Source organism: Scyliorhinus canicula, chromosome 18 (assembly GCF_902713615.1).
Source record: "Scyliorhinus canicula chromosome 18, sScyCan1.1, whole genome shotgun sequence".
NCBI classification, from domain to species: Eukaryota; Metazoa; Chordata; class Chondrichthyes; order Carcharhiniformes; family Scyliorhinidae; genus Scyliorhinus; species Scyliorhinus canicula.
In genome coordinates this window covers 63582486-63608838 of record NC_052163.1, presented here as the reverse complement: position 1 = coordinate 63608838, position 26353 = coordinate 63582486, and the positions used below count along the sequence as shown (strand labels likewise).

Sequence of the window (26353 nt, the reverse complement as noted above, 5' to 3'; positions counted from 1 at the left end):
AACACCCACAGGCGTCACAGTTATCACCCACAGGGGTCAGCGTTAACACCCACAGGAGTCAGAGTTAACACCCACAGGCGTCACAGTTATCACTCACAGGAGTCAGCGTTAACACCCACAGGAGTCAGAGTTAACACCCACAGGCGTCACAGTTATCACCCACAGGAGTCAGCGTTAACACTCACCGGAGTCAGCGTTAACACCCACAGGAGTCAGCGTTAACACTCACCGGAGTCAGCGTTAACACCCACAGGAATCAACATTTACACCCACAGGAGTCAGCGTTAACACTCACCGGAGTCAGAGTTAACACCCACAGGGGTCAGAGTTTTTTAAAAATATATATTTATTCAAAGTTTTTCAATAAATTTACAAAACACTCCAAAAAGGATTTGCGTCCCTCCACATTAACAAGAGCCTTCTCCGGGCTACCAAGGAGGCAAAGGCCAGGACTCCAGCCTCTTTCGACTCCAACACTCCCGGATCATCCGATACACCAAATATTGCTATCCCCCAACTTGGTTTTACCCGAGTATCCAAGACCTTGGACATAGCCTTTGCAAAGCCCTCCCAAAACTCTGCAAGCACCGGGCACGCCCAGAATATATGGATGTGATTTGCTGGACTCCCAAACACCTCACACACCTGTCCTCCACCCCAAAAAACGTACTCATCCTCGCCCCTGTCATATGCGCAATGTGTACCACTTTAAACTGGATCAGGCTGAGACTGCCGCAAGATGAGGAGGAATTGACCCTGCCCAGGGCGTCAGCCCACAGGCCCTCATCCAGCTCCTCACCCAGCTCCTCCTCCCACTTGCCCTTCAGCTCCTCCACCGAGGGTGCCTCCGCCTCCTGCAGCTCCTGGTATATCTCCGAGATCTTACCCTCTCCGACCCACACGCTCAAAATCATCCTGTCCTGTATCTTCCGGGCAAGCAGTGCGAACACCCGAACCTGCATATACCTGAAGGCATTTCCTGGGGGTAACCCAAATTTCTCCTCCAGCGCCCTCAGACTTGCAAAAGTCCCGTCGATGAATAAATCCCCCATCCTTCTGATTCCCGCCCGGTGCCAGCTGAGGAATCCATCATCTATCCTACCCGGAGCAAACCTATGGTTGTTCCGTATCGGGGATCAGACTGAGGCCCTCGTCTCCCTCCTATACCGTCTCCATTGCCCCCAAATCCTCAGCATCGCCGCCACCACCGGGCTAGTGGTATACCGCGTCGGCGGAAGTGGCAACGGTGCCGTCACCAGTGCCCCCAGGCTAGTACCTACACAGGACGCCGCCTCTAGTTTTTTCCACGCCGCCCCCTCCCCCTCCATTACCCATTTCAGAATCATCAACACATTTGCTGCACAGTAGTAGCTGCACAGGTTCGGCATCGCCAGCCCGCCAGCCCCCCCCCCCCCGGTTGCGCTCCAAGAACAGTCTCTTAACCCTCGGGTTCTTATTTGCCTACACAAATCCCATAATACTCTTGCTCACCTGCTTGAAAAAGGCCTTAGGGTTGAGAATAGGCAGGCACTGAAACACTAACAAGAACCTAGGGAGGATGGTCATCTTAACCGATTGCACCTAGCCCACCAGGGAGAGTGGCAGCATGTCCCATCTTCTGATGTCCTCCTCCATCTGGTCCACCAACCGTGCCAGATTGAGCTTATGCAAGACCCCCCAGCTCTTGACCACCTGGATACCCAAATACCGAAAACTCCTCTCCACCATCTTGATCGGCAGCTCCTCCAACCTCTTATCCTGGCCCCTCGCATGCACCACAAAGAGCTCGCTCCTCCCAACGTTGTGCTTATATCCCGAGAAGTCTCCAAACTCCCTTAGGGTCTGCATGATCTCCCCCATCCCCTCCACCAGATCCGCAATGTAGAGAAGCAGGTCATCCGCATATAGTGAGACATGGTGCTCCCCCCCAGCCCCCGAACCAAACCCCTCCAGTTTCTGGATTCCCTCAGCGCCATAGTGGCCAGGACCTTCTCCAACAACTTGGCATCCACATTGAGGAGTGAGATCGGCCTCTACGAGCCACATTGCAGCGGGTCCTTGTCCCGCTTGAGGATAAGCGAGATCAGAGCCTGCAACATCGTCGGGGGAAGAGTTCCTTTTTCTTTCGCCTCGTTAAATGTTCTCAACAGCAATGGGCCCAAGAGTTCCAAGAATTTCCTATAGAACTCAACCGGGAACCCATCCGGTCCCGGGACTTTGCCCGCCTGCATACTCCCCAACCCCTTAACCAGCTCCTCCATCCCAATTGGGGCACCCAACCTTCCACCTGCTCCTCCTCCACTCCGTTTGGAGGCTCCGGCGCTCCTTCAGCAGCCCCTCCTCGGGGGATTCCGCATATCTCCTATCCACCCTCAGTATCTCCCCCACCAATCTCTCCCTCTCCGTCCTCTCCCTCTTTTCTCTGTGAGCCTTGATTGAAATTATCTCCCCTATGACCACTGCCTTCAGCGCCCCCCAGACCACACTCACCGGGACCTCCCCACTGCCATATACCTTTGAATGCACCCCCGGACCCGCCCTCAGACCTCCTCATCCGCCAACAATCTCACGTCCATGCGCCACAGCGGGCGCTGGCCCCTCTCTTCCCCCAACTCCAGCTCCACCCAGTGCGGGCCGTGATCCAAAATCGCAATGGCTGAATACTCCATCCCCTCCACTCTCGGGATCAGTGCCCTGCTCACCACGAAAAAGTCTATCCGCGAGTACGCCTTGTGCACATGGGAAAAGAAGGAGAACTCCCTCGCCCTTGGCCTAGCAAACGTCCATGGATCCACTCCCCGCATCTGATCCATAAACCCCCTCAGGACCTTGGTCGCAGCCGGCCTCTTACCCGACCTAGACCTAGACCGATCCAGCGCCGGATCCAGTACTGTGTTAAAGCCCCCCCCCCCCCCCCACCCTCCATTATCAGACTCCCCTGCCTCCAGACCCAGGATCCAGCTTAACATCCGCTTCATGAACCCTGCATCGTCCCAATTTGGGGCATATACATTCACAAAGCCCACCACCCGGGCTCTCTGCAGCCTACCACTCACCATCACATATCAGCCCCCTTTATCCGCCACAATATACGCCGCCTCAAAAGTCACCCGCTTGCTCACCAAGATTGCGGCCCCCCCTGTTCTTCGCGTCCAACCCTGAGTGAAAGACCTGCCCCACCCATCACTTCCTCAGCCTGGTCTGATCCGCAACATTCAGGTGCGCCTCCTACAAAATGGCTACATCTGCCTTAAGTCCCTTTAAGTGCGCCAACACCCGGGCCCTCTTGACCGGCCCATTCAGCCGGATCGGGGGACTAACCCCCCCCCCGACTAGCCATCTCCTTTTTTAGGCCAGCCACGTGCACACGCCTCCCACACTCTCCAGCCCCCCCAGGCAGAGGCTCCCCGCCCCGACTCTCCCTCTTACCTCCAGCTCCCCCTCATTCAGTACAGCAGCAACCCAGTCCCCCCCCCCCCCCCAACCGCCCCTCCCCCGGCCAAGCAATCGCTTAGCCCCTCTGCTCCCCCCATTGCACTCGCGTAAGTCAGCTGACTCCTGCTGACCCCGGCCGCTCCCACCTCTGCCACCGATCCCCGTTACATTCCCCGTCAAAGTCCCCCGCCCACTCCCCACCAAAGTGGGGTGGCCCAAGTCCCCCCCCTCCACTCCCCCTACAAACCGATGTGGACAGCAACCCAGTACCGCCCCCCCCCCCGCATCAGGCCCCACCCCCACTTTCCGCGGTAAAAGAAAGCCCGCGCTCCCCTCCTGGGCCGCCCCTCCCCCTATGGCGCAACTCCTTCCTCCTGTAGCCTCGCCCCAATCCCCAGGGTCTCCGGCCCACTCACCCCCCCCATGGAACGCTGGGAGCAACCCCCTCCCAAACCAACACACACACACACACACAGAAAACACATATATCGCCCCCTCCCACTCCCCAACATCCCCCATAGCATGCTACAAACCACTAATTTGAATCCAGCTTCTCATTTTTGATAAAGGTCCACGCCTCGTCTGGCATATCAAAGTAGTGGTGTCGGTCCTGATACATGACGCACAGACGCGCCAGCTTCAACAGCCCGAACCTCACCCCCTTTCCGTGGAGAACCGCCTTGGCCCGATTGAATCCTGCCCTCTTCTTGGCCAGCTCTGCACTCCAGTCCTGGTAAATGCAATTTCAGCATTCTCCCGCCTGCTGCTCCGTTCCTTCTTCGCCCATCTCAAGACACACTTCCTGTCGGTGAAACCTCACCACCACAGCTCTTGGCGGCTCATTCACCCTCGGCCTACTCACCAGGACTCTGTGCACCCCATCCAGCTCCAGGGGCCTCGGGAAGGCTCCCGCACCCATCAGCGTACTCAGCATCGTAGCCACATACGCCCCAGCATCCAACCCCTCCACACCTTCAGGGAGACCCAGAATCCGCAGATTCTTCCTCCTCGACCTGTTCTCCAGATCCTCGAATTTCACCTGCCATTTTTTTATGCAGCGCCTTGTGCGCCTCCACTTTCACCGCCAGGCCCAGGATCTCGTCCTCGTTATCAGAGGCCTTCTGCTGCTGCTCTTTAATCGCTGTCCCCTGCATCCTCTGGGTCTCCACCAGCCTTTCAATCGACGCCTTCATAGGGGCCAACATCTCTGCCTTCAATTCCGCAAAGCAGCTCTTCAGAAACTCCTGCTGCTCCCGCGACCACTGAGCCCACGCTGCCTGGTCTCCGCCCACCGCCATCTTGCTTTTTCGCACCCGTTCTCCTCTCTTCTCTAGTGCCACTATTTTGACCGCTCAGCTCCTGGCCCACTCCATATAGTGCTGGGGAAACCTCACTGCTGCCTTCCCACACCGGGGATCATCGTCCAAGTGCAGCTGGGGCTCCTTAGAAGGGCCCAAAAGTCCATTCACGGTGGGAGATGCCAAACGTGCGACCTACCCAGGCATAGCCGCAACCAGAAGTCTACAGCGGTCAGAGTTAACACCCACAGGGGTCAGAGTTAACACCCGCAGGGGTCAGAGTTAACACCCACAGGGGTCAGAGTTAACAACCACAGGGGTCAGAGTTAACACCCACAGGGGTCAAAGTTAACACCCACAGGGGTCAGAGTTAACACCCACAGCGGTCAGAGTCAACACAAACAGGAAATTGGATTACCAAATAACTCTCCCCCCCCCCCTCTAGCCTACAGACATATACATAATTTCCTGGGATTAATCTACGTCCCACAGGTGTTTTTGAAATGTATTATCTGTTAAACATCAACAAAGACAACTTTCAGAAGAGCCATTTGAACCCCCCCACCAAGTACCCAAACCTTCCCATTGATTCCATATCCGACAGTTTTAACCCTAAATCCTTTACTTCTCCTTTTCCTGTTTGTCTTGATATGATAACATGGACTTCCCTAAAAATGCACCACTGAATGTTTAACTGGCAGATATCCAATGACATTGCTCATGGTGAGTTTGATGATGTGCTGTTTCCTAAAAATAAGGACATCATTAACAACTAAGGATTTTTTTTATTCATTCGTAGGTGTCTCTGGTTAAGACAACATTCATTGCCCATCCCTAAAATTCCTTTAACTGAGGGGCTTGCCAAGTAATTTCAATAGGCGTTTAAGAATCAACCACATTGCTGTGGGTCTGGAATTGCATGTAGGCCAGAACAGATGTGGAAGGCAGATTTCCTACCCGAAAGGGGCGTGAACCAGATGAGTTTTTATGACAATCGACAATGGTTAATAATCATTGTGAAGAATGTAGAAATTGTTATATATTATATTTCATATTTGCGCCAGTAATGTTATTAAAAACCCTGGTTTAAAATTACATACCAGACGTGCGGCTGCTAAAGCTGTAATTAAAGAGTCGTAAAAGGTGAGGCAATCTTTCATTCCAACTGCTTACTTGGTTATGGATAAGGGGCTAATGGAAAAACGTTGAGATTGCTGGAGATTCCCTGGAGGGTAGATAACCTCTGAAGGATTGTATTTAGTCCGAGCTAAGATGGCCATGGAACGTAGTGGGATACACATTATGTAATGAATAGGAGGAGCCAGGTCTGTCTGTAATTTGATGTGCAGATGCCGGCGTTAGACTGGGGTGTGCACAGTAAGAAGTCTTACAACACCAGGTTAAAGTCCAACAGGTTTGTTTCAAACACGAGCTTTCGGAGCGCAGCTCCTTCCTCAGGCGTGTCTGTAATTTAGCAGTCTGTTATCGGATTTTAAGTTGAACAGCAGTTTTGCCAAATGCTGTTAGGTTGAGCAAAAGTGCACTGGATCTGCTCTTGCAAGAAAATCTCTCCAAAAGGTCTGCAAAGGTAAGCAAGTAAATCTGTTTTGTTAAGTGGCATTTAATTTGCATTGGGTTGCTTAATTGGAACTAGTGGAAAGTGCAGATACTGTTTAACTGTATAATTGTAAAGCTATTTCTTTGATGTTAATAAGGTTAATTCTTTGTTTAAATTAAAGTTTTACAGAGTCATCACTCCTGGAGTGAAATATACTTTCCTCACAGTTTTACAGAAATAGAAAAATTGCTGGGACCGTAACCAAAGTTGAGGCCTGGTCTGATATCCTAACAGTCATCATTAGACTTTTAATTCCAGATTTCTATTGAATTCAAACGTCACCCTCTGCCCTGGTAGGACTTAAACCCTAGACCCCAGAACATTATTCTGGGTCTCTGGTTACAATACCACCACCCTATCGCCTGCCCAAGTGTCACAGGAAACAGGTAAGGAACATTTTTTAAAAGTTTATTCTTTGGTGGAATGTGGGTGTTAGTAACTAGGCCAGCATTTACTGTCGATCTCCAATTTCCCTTGAGACGATGGATATGAGCCACCTTCTTGAAGCACTGCAGCCCCGTGGTTATGTACACCCACAGTGCTGTTAGGAAGGGAAATATTCATCAATGAATGCCTGCGACACATGAAACTTTTACTTTCATAATGTTAGACATTAATGAGATTTCACCTTTGATTCTCTACTCTCCTTGACATTCAATGGCACTAAGGGGCTGGTTTAGCTCACTCAGCTAAATCGCTGGCTTTTAAAGCAGACCAAGCAGGCCAGCAGCACGGTTCGATTCCCGTACCAGCCTCCCCGGACAGGCGCCGGAATGTGGCGACTAGGGGCTTTTCACAGTAACTTCATTGAAGCCTACTCGTGACAATACGCGATTTTCATTTTCATTTCATTTCTTCATCACTGAATCCCCCACTATCAATATACTGGGGGTTATCGTTGACCAGGAACTGAACTGGACTCGCCATATGAATACTGTGGCTACAAGAGCAGGTCAAAGGCTAGGAATCATGCGACTAGTGACTCACTACCTGACTCCCCAAAATCTCTCCACCATCTACAACGCACAAGTCAGGAGTGTCATGGAATACTCTCCATTTGCGTGGATGAGTGCAGCTTCAACAACACTCAAAAAGCTCAGCACCATCCAGGAGAAAGCGGCCCACTTAATTGCCATCCCTTCCACAAACATTCATTCCCTCTACCACCGATGAACAGTGGCAGTCGTGTGTACCATCTACAAGATATACCAGGAACTCATCAAGGTTTCTTAGGCAGCACTTTCCAAATCCATAACCACTACCATCTAGAAAGACAAGAGCAGCAGATAGCTGGGAACCCCACCACCTGGAGGTTCCCCTCCAAGTCACTCACCACCTCGACTTGGAAACTCATCGCTGATCCTTCACTGTCACTGGGTCAAAACCTGTAACTTCTTCCCTATCAGCACTGTCGGTGTACCTGCACCTCAGGGATTGCAGCAGTTCCAGAAGGAAGCTGACCACTGGCATTCTCATTTTAAAAATAAATTTAGAGTACCCAATTAATATTTTTTTTCCAATTAAGGGGCAATTTAGCGTGGCCAATCCACCTAACCAGCACATCTTTGGGTTGTGGGGGTGAAAAACACTCAGACACGGGGAGAATGTGCAAGCTCCACATGGACAGTGACCCAGGGCCGGGATTCGAACCCGGTCTTCAGCGCCGTAGCCCCAGTGCTAACCACCGTGCCACCCTAACCACTGCATTCGCAAGGATAATTAGGGATGGGCAATAACTGCAAGCTCACATCCTGTAAATTATTTCTCGCAGCTCATTCTGGTAATGTTGAGGGTCCGTTCTGGTCCTTCATTCTGCACCCTCTCCAATACAGCCAGAATTGAGCATCATACTCCACATTTCACCTGATTTGATTACATGGCAGAACAGTTTAGAGGAGCTGAACGGCCTATTCATGTTCCTATAGTCTGAATAGTGTACCTTGTTCAAATAATATCAATTTGAACATTCTTTCAGCTGGTTAGACTCACCCTCCCAGATTCCCTGACATTGAATGAAGGATCACTATTATACTCAGATATTGCCCTAAGTCAATTCACCTCACACTCGCGACTCACATCTTTCAATCTTGTGAAATATGTTATTGTTTTCAGTGTTAAGTTGCTCAATTCTATATCCTCCTTCAATACTGATCTCCCCATTTTAACGGCATCACCAAATTTGAACAACCTAACATCTGATTTTTGTTCTTTATCACATTTTGAGAAGATTAGAGAGTCAAGGACTCCACTCAACATTTCAACAGCCATTATACCTCTGAGGCAGACTGTGTTTTCTACTTTTGCCACCATTTTAAAAATAATATTTTTAATTGAAATGTTAACATTTTATATTAAAAAGTTTACAAAATACAACAGTAGCCATACATTTATCAGAAAATACAAGCAACAAGAGTAACAGGAACCCCAATAACAGAAATGCCACTCAGGACAATTCCCCCCCCCCCCCCCCCCCCCCCCCCCCCCACCCCCCCGTCACTAACCACCTCTCCCCCACTTTCACGGAGGCATGGTAGATCAGTGGTTAGCATAGTAGCTTCATTGCTCCAGGGTCCCAGGTTCGATTCCTGGCTTGGGTCACGTGTCTGCGTGGGTTTCCTCCGGATGCGCTGGTTTCCTCCCACAGTCCAAAGATGTGCAGGTTAGGTGGATTGGCCATACTAAATTGCCCTTGGTGCCCAAAAAGATTGGGTGGGGTTACTGGGTTGCGGGATAGGGTGGAGGTGTGGCTTAGGTAGGGTACTCTTTCCAAGGGCCAGTGCAGACACAATGGGCCGAATGGCCTCCTTCTGCACTGTAAATTCTATGATTCCCCATACCAACAGCTAACAATGACCAGATGTTTAAAGTGCCATATGAACGGCTGCCATCTATGCTGGAACCCATCAATTGACCCCCTAACCATGGCTTTGCCCTTCTCGAGGTACAAGAATTCCATCAAATAACACAGCCAGGCTTCGGCACTGGATGGCATCGCCTCCCTCCAGCTCAGCAGTAACCGTCACCGGGTCACCGGCGATGCGAAAACTAACGCATCCACACACACCCCCCCCCCCCCCCCCAACCCCCCCCCCCCCCCCCCCCCCCCCGTCCTCATCTGTGATTGGTCCGACTCCCGAATACTAATGGCCAGGGCTCTAAGTCAATATTTAGGATTGCCGATAAGGTGCGGAAAAAGGACCCCCAATAACCCACGAGCTTGGGACAGGTCCAGAATATTGTGTATGGTGAGCAGGTCCCCTCGAGCACCTCTCTCACTTATTCTTGACCCCCTCAAAAAATCAACTCATCCTGGCTCTGGTGAGGTGCACCCTGAACACCACCTTCAGTTCCATCAAACTCAACCTTGTGCAAGAAGGTCCACACCACCTCCTCCAAATGGGCCCTAGCTCCTCCTCCCACCTTGCCTTCAGCCTATCCACCAAAATCTACTCTTCCCCTATGATCCGCCTATATATCCCAGACTGCTCTCATCCGACCCCGCACACGAGAGTATCCTTTCCAGCAAGGTAGACGGCAGTGCCTCCGCAAATTGGGGAATGCCCACCGAACAAAGTCCCGCACCTGGAAATATCTGAACCTATCCCATCACCCTATTTCTGCTTTCTCCTTCCACTCCTCACAACTCGCAAACCAGGCCTTCAGAAACAAATCCCTCACCCTCTCCAGCCCCTTGTCCTTCCACTCCCTTCCACTGAATGTAACATCCAATTTTGCCAGATCAAATAAGTGGTCCCTATAGATTGGGACCCACCTGACACCACCCTCATCTTAAAATGCTGATGGTGTTGCCACCATATTTTCAACTTGGAGATTACCACCGGATTCACAGAACATTTTGCTGCTGTAAACGGCAGAGATGCTATCACCAAGGCCTCAAGACCTGTCCCTCAACATGACCCCAACTCCACCTGTACACAACTAACCTCCTGATTCCCAAATCACCCAACAGCTTCTCCAAATGGCCGCCCAGCAATAATACAACAAATTTGGCAGCGCCAACTCCCCCACCTGCCTTTCCCTCAGTGTTTTATCACCACCTTGAACCAGTCTCAATCCTGATTCTTGATTTTGCTAGTTTTGGTTTCATTAGAAGTCTTTCATGTGGAACTTTTATCAATAACTTTCTGAAAATAAATATTACCCAGAGGAATCAAACGGTTTTGCTACTCTCCTGAGCTACAATAATGTTAAAACATCAAAGCCTTGTCTGTCAAACTTTGCTGCTTGTTATTTTATACAAAGACTACAGTGCCTCTCATTTAGGGAGTCTTTTCCATAGTATTGGAGAGGAAATGTCTGAAGCACATTTATTCTGAAAAGATTGCGCCTTTTTATGTGAAAGCAAATTTGTCAAAATAAAGTCAAATTCGCTCACTATCAAACACTAGTCTGGCTGTCAGACACTGACAGTGTGTGCCTGTATGTATTACTTCACTGAATCTGTCTACTAGCTCAGAGCTTTTTGTTCATTCCTCATTAAAATTCATCCCCTCACCCCTCAGGGGAATCCTGTGGATGCACAAATCCCCCAGTATTTAGGCAGTTTATTCAAAGTCCTCATGACTGCTGTCAGGAACATTGATTCTATTACATTGAAAAGTCTCAAATTGAGCTCGCCAGTAACTATGCTGCAGAAATTATAATTCCTCATCCTCAGCTACATTCCTGCAATTACAGCGTTTAAATAAAGAAAAGGGGACAACAGACAACGCAGCCTTCTCATTTCAAATGCAGCAAACAGCAGTGGAAATGAAGTGTTTTGTCACTTTTAAACAATTAAGAATACAATCGCAAAAACATACAACTGCTTCTGAACTGAACTGCCCGCCAAAACAGGAAAGCCTCCTTTATTCTTGCACAAAAGAGAAATACATCAGGGACTCCACCTCCAGCTCACCCTACTGGCAGCTTTTCATATAGCACTTCATTTTAACCAAAATGTCCTTTTACAAAAGCATAGACTTTAGACAAAAACATCACAGCATAGGAGTGTGCAGAGCAAGCTGAGTGTGACTGAGTCATGATGATTCAGGGAGGAGTTTTATAAAGAAAATCTTTCAGGCAGCACAATACCTGCTGCCTCACGGCGCCAAGGTCCCAGGTTCGATCCTGGCTCTGGGTCACTGTCCGTGTGGAGTTTGCACATTCTCCATGTCTGCGTGGGTTTCACCCCCACAACCCAAAGATTTGGAGTCTAGCTGGATTGGCCATGCTAAATTGCCCCTTAATTGGAAAAAAATAATTGGGTACTCTAAATTTATTTAAAAAAAAGAAAATCATTCTTGTTATATTGCCCACACTGGTAAGGCTGGCATTTCTAAATCATCCCGAGTAGCTGCTGGAAGGCGGAGGTGGGGATCCTTCTTAAATTCCTGTCACCGTAACGGTTTGGCACAACCCGAGTGGCTTGCACGGCCATTTCAGAGGGAAGTTAAACGTCAATAATGTTGACGTGAGGCAGGAGTAGGTCAGACCAGGCAAAGGTGGCAAGTTTCCTTCCCGAAAGAACATGAAGCAAAGCAAGTGAGTTTTTAACCACAATCCAACATTTCCATGTTTCTTTTAAAGGAACTGAATTCAAACTCTCAAAAGGCCATGATGTTGGGCAGCACGGTGGCACAGTGGTTAGCATTGCTGCCTACGGCGCTGAGGACCTGGGTTCGAATCCCGGTCCTGGGTCACTGTCCGTGTGGAGTTTGCACGTTCTCCCCGTGTCTGCGTGGGTTTCGCCCCCACAACCCAAAGATAGAACATAGAACAGTACAGCACAGAACAGGCCCTTCAGCCCTCGATGTTGTGCCGAGCAATGATCACCCTACTTAAACCCACGTAACCCGTATACCCGTAACCCAACAATCCCCCCATTAACCTTACACTACGGGCAATTTAGCATGGCCAATCCACCTAACCCGCACATCTTTGGACTGTGGGAGGAAACCGGAGCACCCGGAGGAAACCCACGCACACACGGGGAGGACGTGCAGACTCCACACAGACAGTGACCCAGCCGGGAATCGAACCTGGGACCCTGGAGCTGTGAAGCATTGATGCTAACCACCATGCTACCGTGAGGCCCCAGATGTGCAGGTTAGGTGGATTGGCCACGCTAAATTGCCCCTTAATTGGTAAAAAATAATTGGGTACGCTAAATGTTTTTATTTTTTTTTATAAAGGCCATGGTGGGATTTGGTCTTGTGTTCTCTGGATTGCTAGTCTGATAACATAACTCCCTGTGCTACCGTGTCTCTAAAAGGCCCTTGGTTTGACTTTCATTGCTGTTCTGGGCAAAAGCAGTGGTCTACATTTGTAGTGCATGACAGATTGACCTCCCCATCTGCAAAAAGTGGTGGGGAGCAACTTGAATATGCAAATAGATGTCCTACATTCCAATTGTGAAATGCAGCTCCGTGACTGGGTGTGTGGGAATTACCCCGTTCCTACAGTTCTGGATTGCAGAGGTCTGTACAGAGAGCACTGGCAATAAGTAGTTACTCTGAAGAGTTTACCTTTGATTAAAAATCCCAGGATTGTAAGGCACTACATGAGGAAATTAAATCCAGGGATGAACATATAAATTCTTTGTGTTTTGCCACCTCTGCCCGTTATGGAATAGAGTGGAAATGCCGCATTTAATTTCTTTGACTTGTTTCAAAAAGACCAATTTTCTCAGCAGCTCTGAGTAGCAACCTCTTGCCTCTGCCACTTCTAATGAAAAATAGAAAATGGAAAGAAAAACAAAACTCAGCCATCCTGAACCAGACCCTGAAACATGGTATCAAGGTCCATGGTTAAATATGGCTGTTACACCGAATCCCGCACTTCTCAATCCCAATACCCATTCTTGCCACAATTCCGAATCCCATTTGCTCACTCCCTCCAGACATCTCAATCCCAATGCCCATTCTTGCCACAATTCCCAATCCCCATGCCTATTCTCGCCACACATCTCAATCCCGATGGACATTCTCCCAATTCGCAATGCCGATGTCCACCCTCTCCATACGTCTCAATCCTAATGCCCATTCTCTCTTTCTTTCTTTTTCTAGTTTTATTTAGGGGGGATGGCAGGGAAGGCAGTGAAATGCTCCTCCTGCAGAATGTTTGAGGTGAGGGATGCCGTCAATGTCTCTGCTGATTACACCTGTGGGAAGTGCACCCACCTCCAGCTCCTCAGAAACTACGTAAGGGAACTGGAGCTGGAGCTGGATGAACTTCGGATCATTCGGGAGGCAGAGGTGGTCATAGATAGTAGCTTCAGGGATGTAGTTACTCCGAAGAATCAAGATAGATGGGTGACGGTGAGAGGGGCTGGAAGGAAGCAGTCAGTGCAGGGATCCTCTGTGGTCGTTCCCCTCAGTAACAAGTATACCGTTTTGGATACTGTTGAGGGGGACGACCTACCAGGGGTAAGCCACGGTGAACGAATCTCCAGCATTGAGTCCGTACCTGTGGCTCAGAAGGGAAGGAGCGAGAGCAGGAGAGCAATAGTTATTGGGGTCTCGATAGTTAGAGGGATAGATAGACGGTTCTGTGGCAACGAAAGAGACTCACGGATGGAATGTTGCCTCCCGGGTGCCAGGGTCCGTGACTTCTCGGACCGTGTTTTCAGAATCCTTAAGGGGGAGGGGGAACAGCCACAAGTACACATCGGTACCAACAACATAGGTAAGAGAAGGGACAGGGATTTAAAATAGGAATTTGGGGAGCTAGGGTAGAAGCTGAGAGCCAGGACAAACCATGTTGTCATCTCTGGTTTGTTGCCGGTGCCACGTGCTAGCGAGGTGAGGAACAGGGAGAGAGTGCAGATAAACACGTGGTTGCAGGGATGGTGTAGGAGGGAGGGTTTCATTTATGTGGATAATTGGAGCACATTCTGGGGAAGGTGGGACCTACACATACAGGATGGTTTGCACCTGAACCAGAGGGGCACCAATATCCTGGGAGGGAAACTCGCTACGGCTCTTCAGGGGGGTTTAAACTAATTTGTCAGGGGGATGGGAAAACGAGCTGTAGTCCAGAAGCCAGTGTTGAGAGTAGTGAGGTACTGAGGAGGGTATCAAGGTCGCAGGACTGTACCGGCAGACAGAAAGGTGGGTTGAAGTGTGTCTACTTCAATGCAAGGAGCATCCGGAATAAGGTAGGTGAACTTGGGAGCGTGGATTGGTACTTGAGACTATGATGTTGTGGCCATTACGGAGACATGGTTAGAACAGGGACAGGAATGGTTGTTGGAAGTTCCGGGGTATAGATGTTTCAGTAAGAGTAGGGAAGGTGGTAAAAGAGGTGGAGCAGTAGCATTGTTAATCAAGGATAGTTTAACGGCTGCAGAAAGGCAGTTCGAAGGGGATCTGCCTACTGAGGTAATATGGGCCGAAGTTAGAAATAGGAAAGGAGCGGTCACATTGTTAGGAGTTTTTTATAGGTTGGATCAAGGCAAATAGTAATAGAGATGTAGAGGAAGAAATTGCAAAACAGATTATGGATAGGCAGCATGGTAGCATGGTGGTTAGCATAAATGCTTCACAGCTCCAGGGTCCGAGGTTTGATTCCCGGCTGGGTCACTGTCTGTGCGGAGTCTGCACGTCCTCCCCATGTGTGCGTGGGTTTCCTCCGGGTGCTCCGGTTTCCTCCCATAGTCCAAAGATGTGCGGGTTAGGTGGATTGGCTATGCTAAATTGACCGTAGTGTCCTAAAAAAGTAAGGTTAAGGGGGAGGGGTTGTTGGGTTACAGGTATAGGGTGGATACGTGGGTTTGAGTAGGGTGATCATTGCTCGGCACAACATTGAGGGCCGAAGGGCCTGTTCTGTGCTGTACTGTTCTAAGTTCTAAGGATAGGCGTGGAGGTCTCAGGGTAGTTGTCATGGGTGACTTTAACTTTCCAAATATTGATTGGAACCTCAATAGGTTGAACAGTTCAGATGGGGCAGTTTTTGTACAGTGTGTGCAGGAGGGTTTCCTGACACAATATGTGGATAGGCCAACAAGAGGTGGGGCCACATTGGATTTGGTACTTGGTATGAACAGGGCCAAGTGTTAGATTTGTTTGTGGGAGAGCACTTTGGAGATAGTGACCACAATTCGGTGTCTTTCACTATTGCAATGGAGAGGGATAGGGCCATATGGCAGGGCAAGGTTTATAATTGGGGAAGGGGTAATTATGATGCAATTAGGCAAGAATTTGGGAGCATAAGATGGGAACAGAAACTGTCAGGGAAAGGCACAATTGAAAAGTGGAGCTTGTTCAAGGAACAAATACTGTGTGTCCTTGATAGGTATGTCCCTGTCAGGCAGGGAGGAAATGGCCGTGTGAGGGAACTATGGTTCACAAAAGAGGTTGAATGTCTTGTCAAGAGGAAAAAGGAAGCGTATGTAAGGATGAGAAAACAAGGTTCAGTTGGATCGCTTGAGGGTTATAAGGTAGCAAGGAATGCGCTAAAAAAGGGCTTAGGAGAGCTAGGAGGGGCATGAGAAGTCCTTGGCAGGTCGGATCAAGGAAAACCCCAAGGCTTTTTACTCTTATGTGAGAAATAAAAGAATGACCAGGGTGAGGTTAGGGCCGGTCAAGGACAGTAGTGGGAACTTGTGCATGGAGTCAGAAGAAATAGGAGAGGCATTGAATGAATACTTTTCTTCAGTGTTCACCAAGGAGAGGGGCCATGTTTTTGAGGATGAGAGTGTGAAACAGGCGGGTAGGTGGTAGATGTTCTGAGGAAGGATGTATTAGCAATTTTGAAAAACCTTAGGATCGACAAGTCCCCTGGACCAGATGGGATATATCCAAGGATTCTTTGAGAGGCAAGGGTTGGGATTGCAGAGCCTTTGGCTTTGATCTTTGGGTCCTCACTGTCCACGGGGATAGTGCCAGAGGACTGGAGAGTGGTGAATGTTGTTCCTCTGTTCAAGAAAGGGAATAGGAATTACCCTGGTAATTATAGGCCGGTTAGTCGTACTTCGGTGGCCGGTAAGTTAATAGAAAAGGTCCTGTAGGATAAGATTTATGACCATTTGGAAATATGCAGCTTAATCCGGGATAGTCAACACGGGATTCGTGAAGGGCAAGTCTTGCCTCACAAATTTGACTGAATTCTTTGAGGAGGTAACTAAGTGTGTCGATGAAGTTAGAGCAGTTGATGTTGTATACATGGATTTTAGTAAGGCGTTTGATAAGGTTCCCCATGGTCGGCTTATGAAGAAAGTAAGGAGATGTGGGATTGAGGGAAATTTGACCAATTGGATAAGTAACTGGCTATCAAATAGAAGACAGAGAGTGGTGGTGGATGGAAAATGTTCAGACTGGAGACCAGTTACCAGCGGTGTACCACAGGGATCAGTGCTGGATCCTCTGCTATTTGTGATTTTTATCAATGGCTTGGAGGAGGGGGCTGAAGGGTGGGTAAGTTTGCTGATGACACCAAGATTGGTGGAGTAGTGGATGAGGTGGAGGGCTGTTGTAGGCTGCAAAGAGACATTGATAGGATGCAAAGCTGGGCTGTAAAATGGCAGATGGAGTTTAACCCTGATAAGTGCGAGGTGATTCATTTTGGTAGAAAAAATTTGAATGCGGATTACAGGGTCAATGGCAGGGGAATGTGGAGGAACAGAGAGGTCTTGGGGTTCATGTCCACAGATCGCTGAAGGTTGCCACTCAAGTGGATAGAGCCGTGAAGAAGGCATATAGTGTGTTAGCGTTTATTAACAGGGGGCTTGAGTTTAAGAGCCGTGGGGTTATGCAGCAACTATACATGACCCTGGTGAGACGACATTTGGAGTATTGTCTGCAGTTCTGGTCACTTCATTATAGGAAGGATGTAGAAGCATTGGAAAGGGTGCAAAGGAGATTTACCAGGATGCTGCCTGGTTTGCAGGATAGGTCTTATGAGGAAAGGTTGAGGGAGCTAGGGCTTTTCTCTTTGGAGCGGAGGAGGATGAGAGGCGGCTTCATAGAGGTTTTTAAGATGATGAGGGGGATAGATAGAGTGGACATTCAGAAACTATTTCCTCGGGTGGATATAGCTGTTACAAGGGGGCATAACTATAAGGTTCAGGGTGGGAGATATAGGAGGGATGTCCGAGGTAGGTTCTTTACTCAGAAAGTGGTTAGGGTGTGGAATGGACTGCCTGCTATGATAGTGGAGTCGAACACTTTAGGAACTTTCAAACGGTTATGGGATAGGCACATGAAGCACACCAGAATGACAGGAAGTGGGATAGCTTGATCTTGGTTTTGAACAATGCTCGGCACAACATCGAGGGCCGAAGGGCCTGTTCTGTGATATGTTCTATGTTCTCCCAATTCCCAATCCCAATGCCCACTCTCTCCACACGTCTCAATCCAGATGCCCATTCTTGCTCCTTGATGACAGCGATTGTGCGTCATTCTCCACGGTCTGAATTCCCACACTTGTACAGCAACTCCTCCAAGGCCACACTTGGAGTATAGTATTCAACTCTGCTCGCCACACTACCAGAAGGATGTGGAGGCTTTAGAGAGGGTGCAGAAGAGATTTACCAGGATGTTGCCTGATATGGAGTGCATTAGCTATGAGGAGAGGTTGAATAAACTTGGTTTGTTCTCACTGGAACAACGGAGGTTGAGGGGCGACCTGATAGAGGTCTACAAAATTATGAGGGGCATAGTCAGAGTGGATAGTCAGAGGCTTTTTCCCAGGGTAGAAGGGTCAATTACTGGGGGACATAGCTTTAAGGTGCGAGGGGCAAGCTTTAGAGGAGATATACGTGGCAAGTTGTTTTACACAGAGGGTAGTGGGTGCTTGGAACTCGCTGTCGGAGGAGGTGGTGGAAGCAGGGACGATAGTGACGTTTAAGGGGCATCTTGACAAATACATGAATAGGATGGGAATAGAGGGATACGGATCCTTAAGTGTAGAAGATTTTAGTTTAGCCGGGCAGCATGGTCGCAACAGGCTTGGAGGGCCGAAGGGCCTGTTCCTGAGATGTTCCTTTGTCCTTTGTTCCTTGGGATCTCAACACTTGGTCCCTGCTTAGCAATCATCTTATAGTTACTTAATCTGCCTCCTTTGTGAAACTGAATCCACCTTTTCTGTGGGCATGGAACATAGAACATAGAACAGTACAGCACAGAACAGGCCCTTCGGCCCTCGATGTTGTGCCGAGCAATGATCACCCTACTCAAACCCACGTATCCACCCTATACCCGTAACCCAACAACCCCCCTCCCTTAATCTTACTTTTTAGGACACTACGGGCAATTTATCATGGCCAATCCACCTAACCCCGCACATCTTTGGACTGTGGGAGGAAACCGGAGCACCCGGAGGAAACCCACGCACACACGGGGAGGACATGGAAACTCCGCACAGACAGTGACCCAGCGGGAATCGAACCTGGGACCCTGGAGCTGTGAAGCATTTATGCTAACCACCATGCTACCGTGCTGCCCCAAACATGGGGTGATAGACTCCATCAATAACAGCGCTGGAATGGCCCTGATTTAGAGTTAGATGTAAGCAGACACACAATCTTACCTTCAGTCTGCCAAACTCACACGCAAGGTCCAGCGGAGTCTTCTTGGCCTTATTTATGATGCATGGGTTGGACTGATGCTGTAGAAGCATCTCGGACTGTGAATGAAAATAAGCACAATGGTGATAATAGCATGTGGACAATCCCCACGGAATCCCGTTTCTATTTACAGATTATCGATCCTTTCTTTCAGTCTTTATGCCCACCCTCATTGCGCAGACTCACATCTCCATTACTGAGCAAGTCAATACTTAAAACCATTGAATATACTTATACGGACTCTTCTGCATCTCAATTCAGCATGGCCAATACACCTAACCTGCACATCGTTGGACTGTGGGAGGAAACCCACACAGACACGGGGAGAAAGTGCAAGCTCCACACAGTCACCTGAGGTCAGAATCGAACCAGAGTCCCTGGCGCTGTGAGTCAGCAGTGCTAACCACTGTCACACCATGCCGCCATCAATATTTTGAGAGATTTCTAAAGAGCATTTTTTGGGATCATTATTATCACAAGAGTAAAAAAAAATACAGTCGACCCCCAGATAACTAACTCCTGATTGACCAAACTCAGTTTGTAGCAATCCGATCTTTGCTTGTGTGGCACAAAGGGTTAACAGAATGGATGTGCTGAGCCATGTGCGATGTACTTTCGGGAGCAGACATGTAGCCCTGAGGGGAGATGGACCTTCCCTGTAACCCAGTGTGTACATCCTGTAAATAGTGTAACTAAACTAGTCTTTAGCTAAATGTCTTGATATGCCTACAATGCTTCCCGGATAGAATCCTGGCTGAGCACATTCTACAACAACTTGAAACGGTCAAAGTGCAGCCCCACTTGAGGACTCAAACACACAATAATTCACAACTGAAGGAGAACCAACCATTCACAGATACTCATGCAGCATTGAAGGACTGTGGCATAACCACACCACAGACACTAGTGCAACAATAATATTGTATTTCTAAAGTATCTTTAACTTTATAAAACATCCCATGGCACTAAAACATCCCATGGTACTTCACAGATGCATTTTGAAGGAAAATTTGACAATGTGCTTGTTATATTTCTTCGTTGCTGAAAAGAGAAAGGTTATGGTGGTGCCCACAACCTGGATACTTGTAAAACACGTTGAGAGGTTTATTAAGAGGGGTTGCTCAATACAATCAAGTTGGTAATCTGCTACAAAGCCTCGCACCAACACTCTGCCAACATCACTACACATCACGTGAGGCCTAACCAGCAGGAATGTATCCCCTGATACAGAACAGGGCCAAGCAAGGCAATATTTTAAAAAATACATTTATGGACCCAATTCTTTTTTCCAATTAAGGGGCAATTTAGTATGGCCAATCCACCAACCCACACATCTTTTTTGAGACCCATGCAGACAAGGGAGAATGTGCAAACTCCATACGGACAGTGACCCGGGGCTGGGATCGAACTCGGGTCCTCAGCGTCATGAGGCAGAAGTGCTAACCACTGCACTACCATGCCGCCCTTTACTCAAGGCAATATTAGGGCAGATGACTAAAAGCTTGGTCAAAGAGTTAGGTTTTAAGGACTGTCTTAAAAGAAATAAGAGAGATTGCAATATGTTCTTGTTTTTGGTTCTCAGGTGTCAATAATCACATTTACAGTTTGTAAAGATCAGAAACTCTTTGCGTTTAATTTTCCATGCCGACTGGATCAAACGTGATAGCGAATTGAACTGTCTCTGGACACATCATAGGGCCCAGGCAGTTAAGGTTTGGCTGCCAGAGGTGGAGCTATTAAAATTGGAATATTCAAATGTCAGGATATGACGGGGTGCAGGGATCTGGAGCCAGAGGAGAGAACAGAGATAGAGAGGAGCAAGGCCACGGAAACATTTGAAAACAATTTTTCAATTGTGATGATACTTAACAGGGAACCAACATAGGGCAGCGAGCACTGGGTAAATGGGTCTTACGAACATATGAAACAGGAGCACAGTACGGTAGCACAGTGATTAGCACTGTTGCTTCGCAGCTCCAGAGTCCCAGGTTTGATTCCCGGCTGGGTCACTGTCTGTGCGATGTCTGCACGTTCTTATGTGTAAGCAAGGGTTTCCTCCGGGTGCTACGGTTTCCTCCCACAAGTCCCGAAAGACGTGCTGTTAGGTAATTTGGACATTCTGTATTCTCCCTCAGTGTACCCGAACAGTCGCAGGGAAGGTCATGTCTCACAAACCTAATAGAATTCTTTGAGGAAGTGACAAAGTTAATTGATGAGGGAAGGGCTGTAGATGTCATATACATGGACTTTAGTAAATCATTTGATAAAGTTTCCCATGGCAGGTTGATGGAAAAAGTGAAGTCCTATGGGGTTCAGGGTGTACTAGCTAGATGGATAAAGAACTGGGTGGGCAACAGGAGACAGAGAGTAGTGGTGGAAGAGAGTGTCTCAAAATGGAGAAGGGTGACTAGTGGTGTTCCACAGGGATCTGTGCTCGGACGACTGTTGTTTGTGATATACATAAATGATCTGGACGACGGTATAAGTGGTCTGATGAGCAAGTTTGCAGATGATACTAAGATTGGTGGAGTTGCAGATAGCGAGGCGGACTGTCAGAGAATACAGCAAAATATAGATAGATTGGAGAGTTGGGCAGAGAAATGGCAGATGGAGTTCAATTCAGCAAATGCGAGGTGATGTATTTTGGAAGATCTAACTCAAGAGCAGACGATATGGTCAATGGAAGAGTCCTGGGGAAAAATGATATACAGAGAGATCTGGGAGTTCAGGTCCATTGTACCCTGAAGGTGGCAACGCAGGTCGATAGAGTGGTCAAAAAGGCATACAGCATGCTTGCCTTCATCGGATGGGGTATTGAGTACAAGAGTCGGCAGGTCATGTTACAGTTATATCGGACTTTGGTTAGGCCACATTTGGAATACTGCATGCAGTTCTGGTCGCCACATTACCAGAAGGATGTGGATGCCTTAGAGAGGGTGCAGAGGGGGTTCACCAGGATGTTGCCTGGTATGGAGGGTGCTAGCTATGAAGAAAGGTTGAGTAGATTAGGATTGTTTTCATTGGAAAGACGTAGGTTGAGGGGAGACCTGATTGAGGTCTACAAAATTATGAGAGGTATGGACAGGGTGGATAGCAACAAGCTTTTTCCAAGAGTGGGGGTGTCAATTACAAGGGGTCACGATTTCAAGGTGAGAGGGGAAAAGTTTAAGGGAGATGTGCGTGGAAAGTTTTTTACGCAGAGGGTGGTGGGTGCCTGGAATGCTTTGCCAGCAGAGGTGGTAGAGGCGGGTATGATAGCATCATTTAAGATGCATCTGGACAGACACATGAATGGGTGGGGAACAGAGAGAAGTAGACCTTGGAAAATAGGCAACAGGTTTAGATAAAGGATTAGGATCGGCGCAAGCTGGGAGGGCTGAAGGGCCTGTTCCTGTGCTGTAAGTTTCTTTGTTCTTGTACTTGACTAGGGGCTTTTCGCAGTAACTTCATTCCTGTGTTACTGTAAGCCTACTTGTGACAATAAAGTAGCAGGGCACTTGGATAAGTTCAAGGCAGAGCCAACATGGTTTTGTGCAAGGGAAATCATGTTTAATTAACTTATTGTGCTATGGATAAAGACTAACCGGTGAACGTACAGTACTTAGATTTCCAGAAGACATTTGGTAAAGTGACGCATCAAAAGTTATTGTGGAAAATAAACGCTCTTGTTATAGGGATAACATATTGCCATGAATAGAAGGTTGGCTGGATAACATGAAACCGAGAGGAGGCATAAATGGGTCTTTTTCAGGTTAGAAAGAATTAACGAGTGGTGTGCCACTGGGATCAGTGCTGACATCTCAACTGCTTACAATTTATATAAATGACTTGGATGAAGGGATGAAGCGTTGGTTGCCAAGTTTGCAAAAGACACAAAGATAGATAGGAAAGTAAGCCGTGAAGAGTACATAAGGAGGCTTCAAAGGGACATAGATAGGTCAAGTGAGTGGGCAAAGATTTGGTGAATGGAGTAGAATGTGGGAAAAAGTAGAATTAATATTTTGGAAGGAAGAATAAAAGATAAGCTTATTATCTAAATGATGACAGATTGCAGAGCTCTGAGGCGCAGAGGGATCTGGGTATCCTAGTGCATGAATCACAAAAGATTAGTATGAAGGTACAGCAAAGGGCAGCACAGTAGGACAAGTGGATAGCACTGTGGCTTCACAACGCCAGGATCCCAGGTTCGATTCCCTGCTGGGTCACTGTCTGTGCGGAGTCGGCACGTTCTTCCAATGTCTGCATGGGTTTCCTCTGGGTGCTCCGGTTTCCTCCCATACTCCAAAGATGTGCAGGTTAGGTGGATTGGCCATGATAAATTGCTCTTAGTGACCAAAAAGGTTAGGAGGGGTTATTGGGTTACAGGGATAGGGTAGAAGTAAGGGCTTAAGTGGGTCGGTGCGGACTCGATGGGCCGAATGGCCTCCTTCTGCACTGTATGTTCTATGGTGGCCAAGTGGTTAGCACTGCTGCCTCATGGCGCCGAGGACGCAGGTTCAATCCTGCCCCGGGTCACTGCCTGTGTGGAGTTTGCACATTCTCCCCGTGTTTGCGTTGGTCTCACCCCCACAACCCAAAAATCTGCAGGTTCGGTGGATTGGCCACGCTAAATTGCCCCTTAATTGGGAAAAAAAAAAGTATTGAGTACTCTAAATTTATTTTTAAAAATGCAGGTGCAGCAAGTAATTAGGAAAAATAATAGAATGTTATCATTTTTGCAAGGGGAATTGAAAACAGAAGTAAGGATGTTATGATTCATTATACAAGACAATACTGAGACCACAAAACTACATACAGCATTCGAGGTGTGGTCCCACCAATGCCCTGCATAATTGAAGCATAACATACTTACTTTATGTTCAATTCCTCTCTTAATAAAGGATAACATTTCATTAACCAAATTGATTAAATGCTGTATCTGCATACTAACCTTTTGTGCTTCATGCATAAGAACACCCAGATCCCCCTGCACCCTGGAATTCCATAGTCGTTCTCTGTTTAAAAAATACTCTGCTTTCTTATTCTTCCAAAATAAGCAACTTCTCATTTTCCCACAATATTTTCCATCTGCCAGACTTTTTATCACTCACTCAATCTATCTATATCTGTCCACAACCTCCTTATGTCTTCTTCACAACATACTTTCCTACCTATCTTTCTATTTCATGCAAATTTAGTTATCATGTGTCACTCCCCTCATCTAAGTCACTGATATAAATTGTAAAATGTTGACACACCAGCACAGACCCCTGCAGGATTTGATTTGATTTATTGATTTGATTTGATTTATTGTCACATGTACCGAAGTACAGTGAAAAGTATTTTTCTGCGGCCGAGGGAACGTACACAGTACGTACATAGTAAACAAAAAGAATAATCAATAGAGAACATTGATAAATGGTACATCGACAAACAGTGATTTGTTACAGTGCGGAACAAAGGGCCAAACAAAGCAAATATATGAGCAAAAGCAGCATAGGGCGTCATGAGTAGTGTTCCTACAGGGAACAGATCAGTCCGAGGGGGAGTCGTTGAGGGAGCCTTCCTGGGGCAGCAGTAGGCGAATACAGAATCAACGTGGGGGTGGTAAGCTTGTGTGATGCGTTGGGCTGAGTTCACCACACTCTGCAGTTTCTTGCGATCTTGACTCCACTCGTTAACGTCCTGCCAATCAGGCAACGACTCATTTATGCAAACTCTCATTTTTCAGACATCCAATGTTCTATCCAAACTAGAATGTTACTCTCTACAACATGAGCTTTTAGGTTCCGGGCTTGATGCAAATAAGGATATGGGCAACAAGAGCTTTGGTTGACCACAAGTTTACGGATGATAGAATAACGGAGGGTGGTCACTGACTGCATTGGAATAGTTAAGGTGAGCTGAGGCAGAGGCACTCATACAGGAGCACTGCAGTATTGTCCAGTGTACCACTGAAGGGGTGCGGTACATATCAGTGGTGCTATTCTTTCGATGAAAGCAAGAAAGGCCTAGGGGTGGCGGCGGCATAGGGGTATTGTCATTGTCCTAGTAATCCAGAGACCCAGGGTAATGCTCTGGAGTAACGGGTTCGAATCCCATCATGGCAGATAGTGAAATTTGAATTCAATAAAAATTTGGAATTAAAGTCCAATGATGACCATGAAACCGTTGCTGATTGTCGTAAAAACCCATCTGGTCCATTAATATCCTTCAGGGAAGGAAATCTGTCTGTCTGGTCTACATGCAACTCCAGACCCACACAGAGATGGGGCTGGCTCTTAACTGTTTCCCACTAAAATGGCCTAGCAAGTTACTCAGATCGACTGCAATTAGGGATGGGCAGAAAATGCTGGCCCAGCCAGTGACGCCCACATCCCAAGATTGAACGTTTAAAATAAATTGCTTATCTTGTCTCTCAGAATGGTCTCGGAATGCTGAGATATCGTGAAGTGCGACTGTGGCAATAAAGATGGACACGACGCCTGATCTGCCCACAGCAAGATGTCACAAATATCAATAAGGTGAAGGGCCATTTAATCTGTACATTGACTGTACATATGTACATGGTTTCCAAAATCCATACAGACCACCATAGACAGGGCTTCAGTGTAATGCATTTTGTGAAAGATCAACACGCCTTTGACAGTGCAACTCTCCCTCAGTACCACCCTGGAGTGTTAGCCCTGGACAATGTGCTCAAGTCTGTGGCTGGCTCAGTCATTCATCTCCTACCTGCATGTGGGATGTTGTTGACAGCTAATATTGGGGGCAGCACAGTGGTTAGCACAGTTGCTTCAGAGCTCTAGGGTCCTAGGTTCAATTCCCGGCTAGGTTACTGTTTGCGTGGAGTCTGCATGTTCTCCTGTGCTTTTGTGGGTTTCCTCCCACAGTCCAAAGATGGGCAGGTTAGGTGGAGTGGCCATGATAAATTGCCCTTAATGTCCAAAAAGGTTGGGTGAGGTTGCTGGTTTATAGGGATAGGGTGCAGGTGTGGGCTTGGGTAGGGTGCTCTTTCCAAGGGCCGGTGCAGACTCGATGGACTAAATGGCTTCCCTCTTCACTAAAATTCAATGAGTCTATGACAAGGAAGCTTACTGAAGTATTTATGTAAACGACAGTCACTGCACGGCAGAGGAAACCTTATTGTTGTCAGGATCAGAGATGCTTTGACTACGTGGCGAGACACTGCAGAACTGTGTATTCTTTTTGGTTGTTTGATAATATCCAGGCCCTCCTATCCTCTCCCATTTTTCTTGTGTTGAATGACCCTCTGGAATACGAGGAGAGAGGGAAATTATGTGATAAAAGAACCCCCATTGAAACAATCAGGACTTAGTATGTCTCTGCCAATGCAGTCCTCAAGGCAACCAGTAGGAGGTATAGGAGAGCAACTCAGGGAAGCTCCATGAGTGGAGATCGCTCTCTCACTCAGTGGCCCAGTTTTATTCCCGAGAA

The 26353-nt window shown here is 47.8% G+C and overlaps 1 protein-coding gene across 2 annotated transcripts in view; it reads right to left on the bottom strand.

Moving 5' to 3' along the window:
- LOC119952964 (caskin-2-like) overlaps positions 1–26353 on the bottom strand; it is a 320000-nt gene that overhangs the window by 72471 nt on the left and 221176 nt on the right. For both annotated transcript variants that reach the window (XM_038776607.1, XM_038776608.1), the window contains exon 6: positions 18880–18975. In XM_038776607.1, the coding sequence (XP_038632535.1) occupies positions 18880–18975 (96 nt within the window). The remainder of the gene's footprint in view (positions 1–18879; positions 18976–26353) is intronic.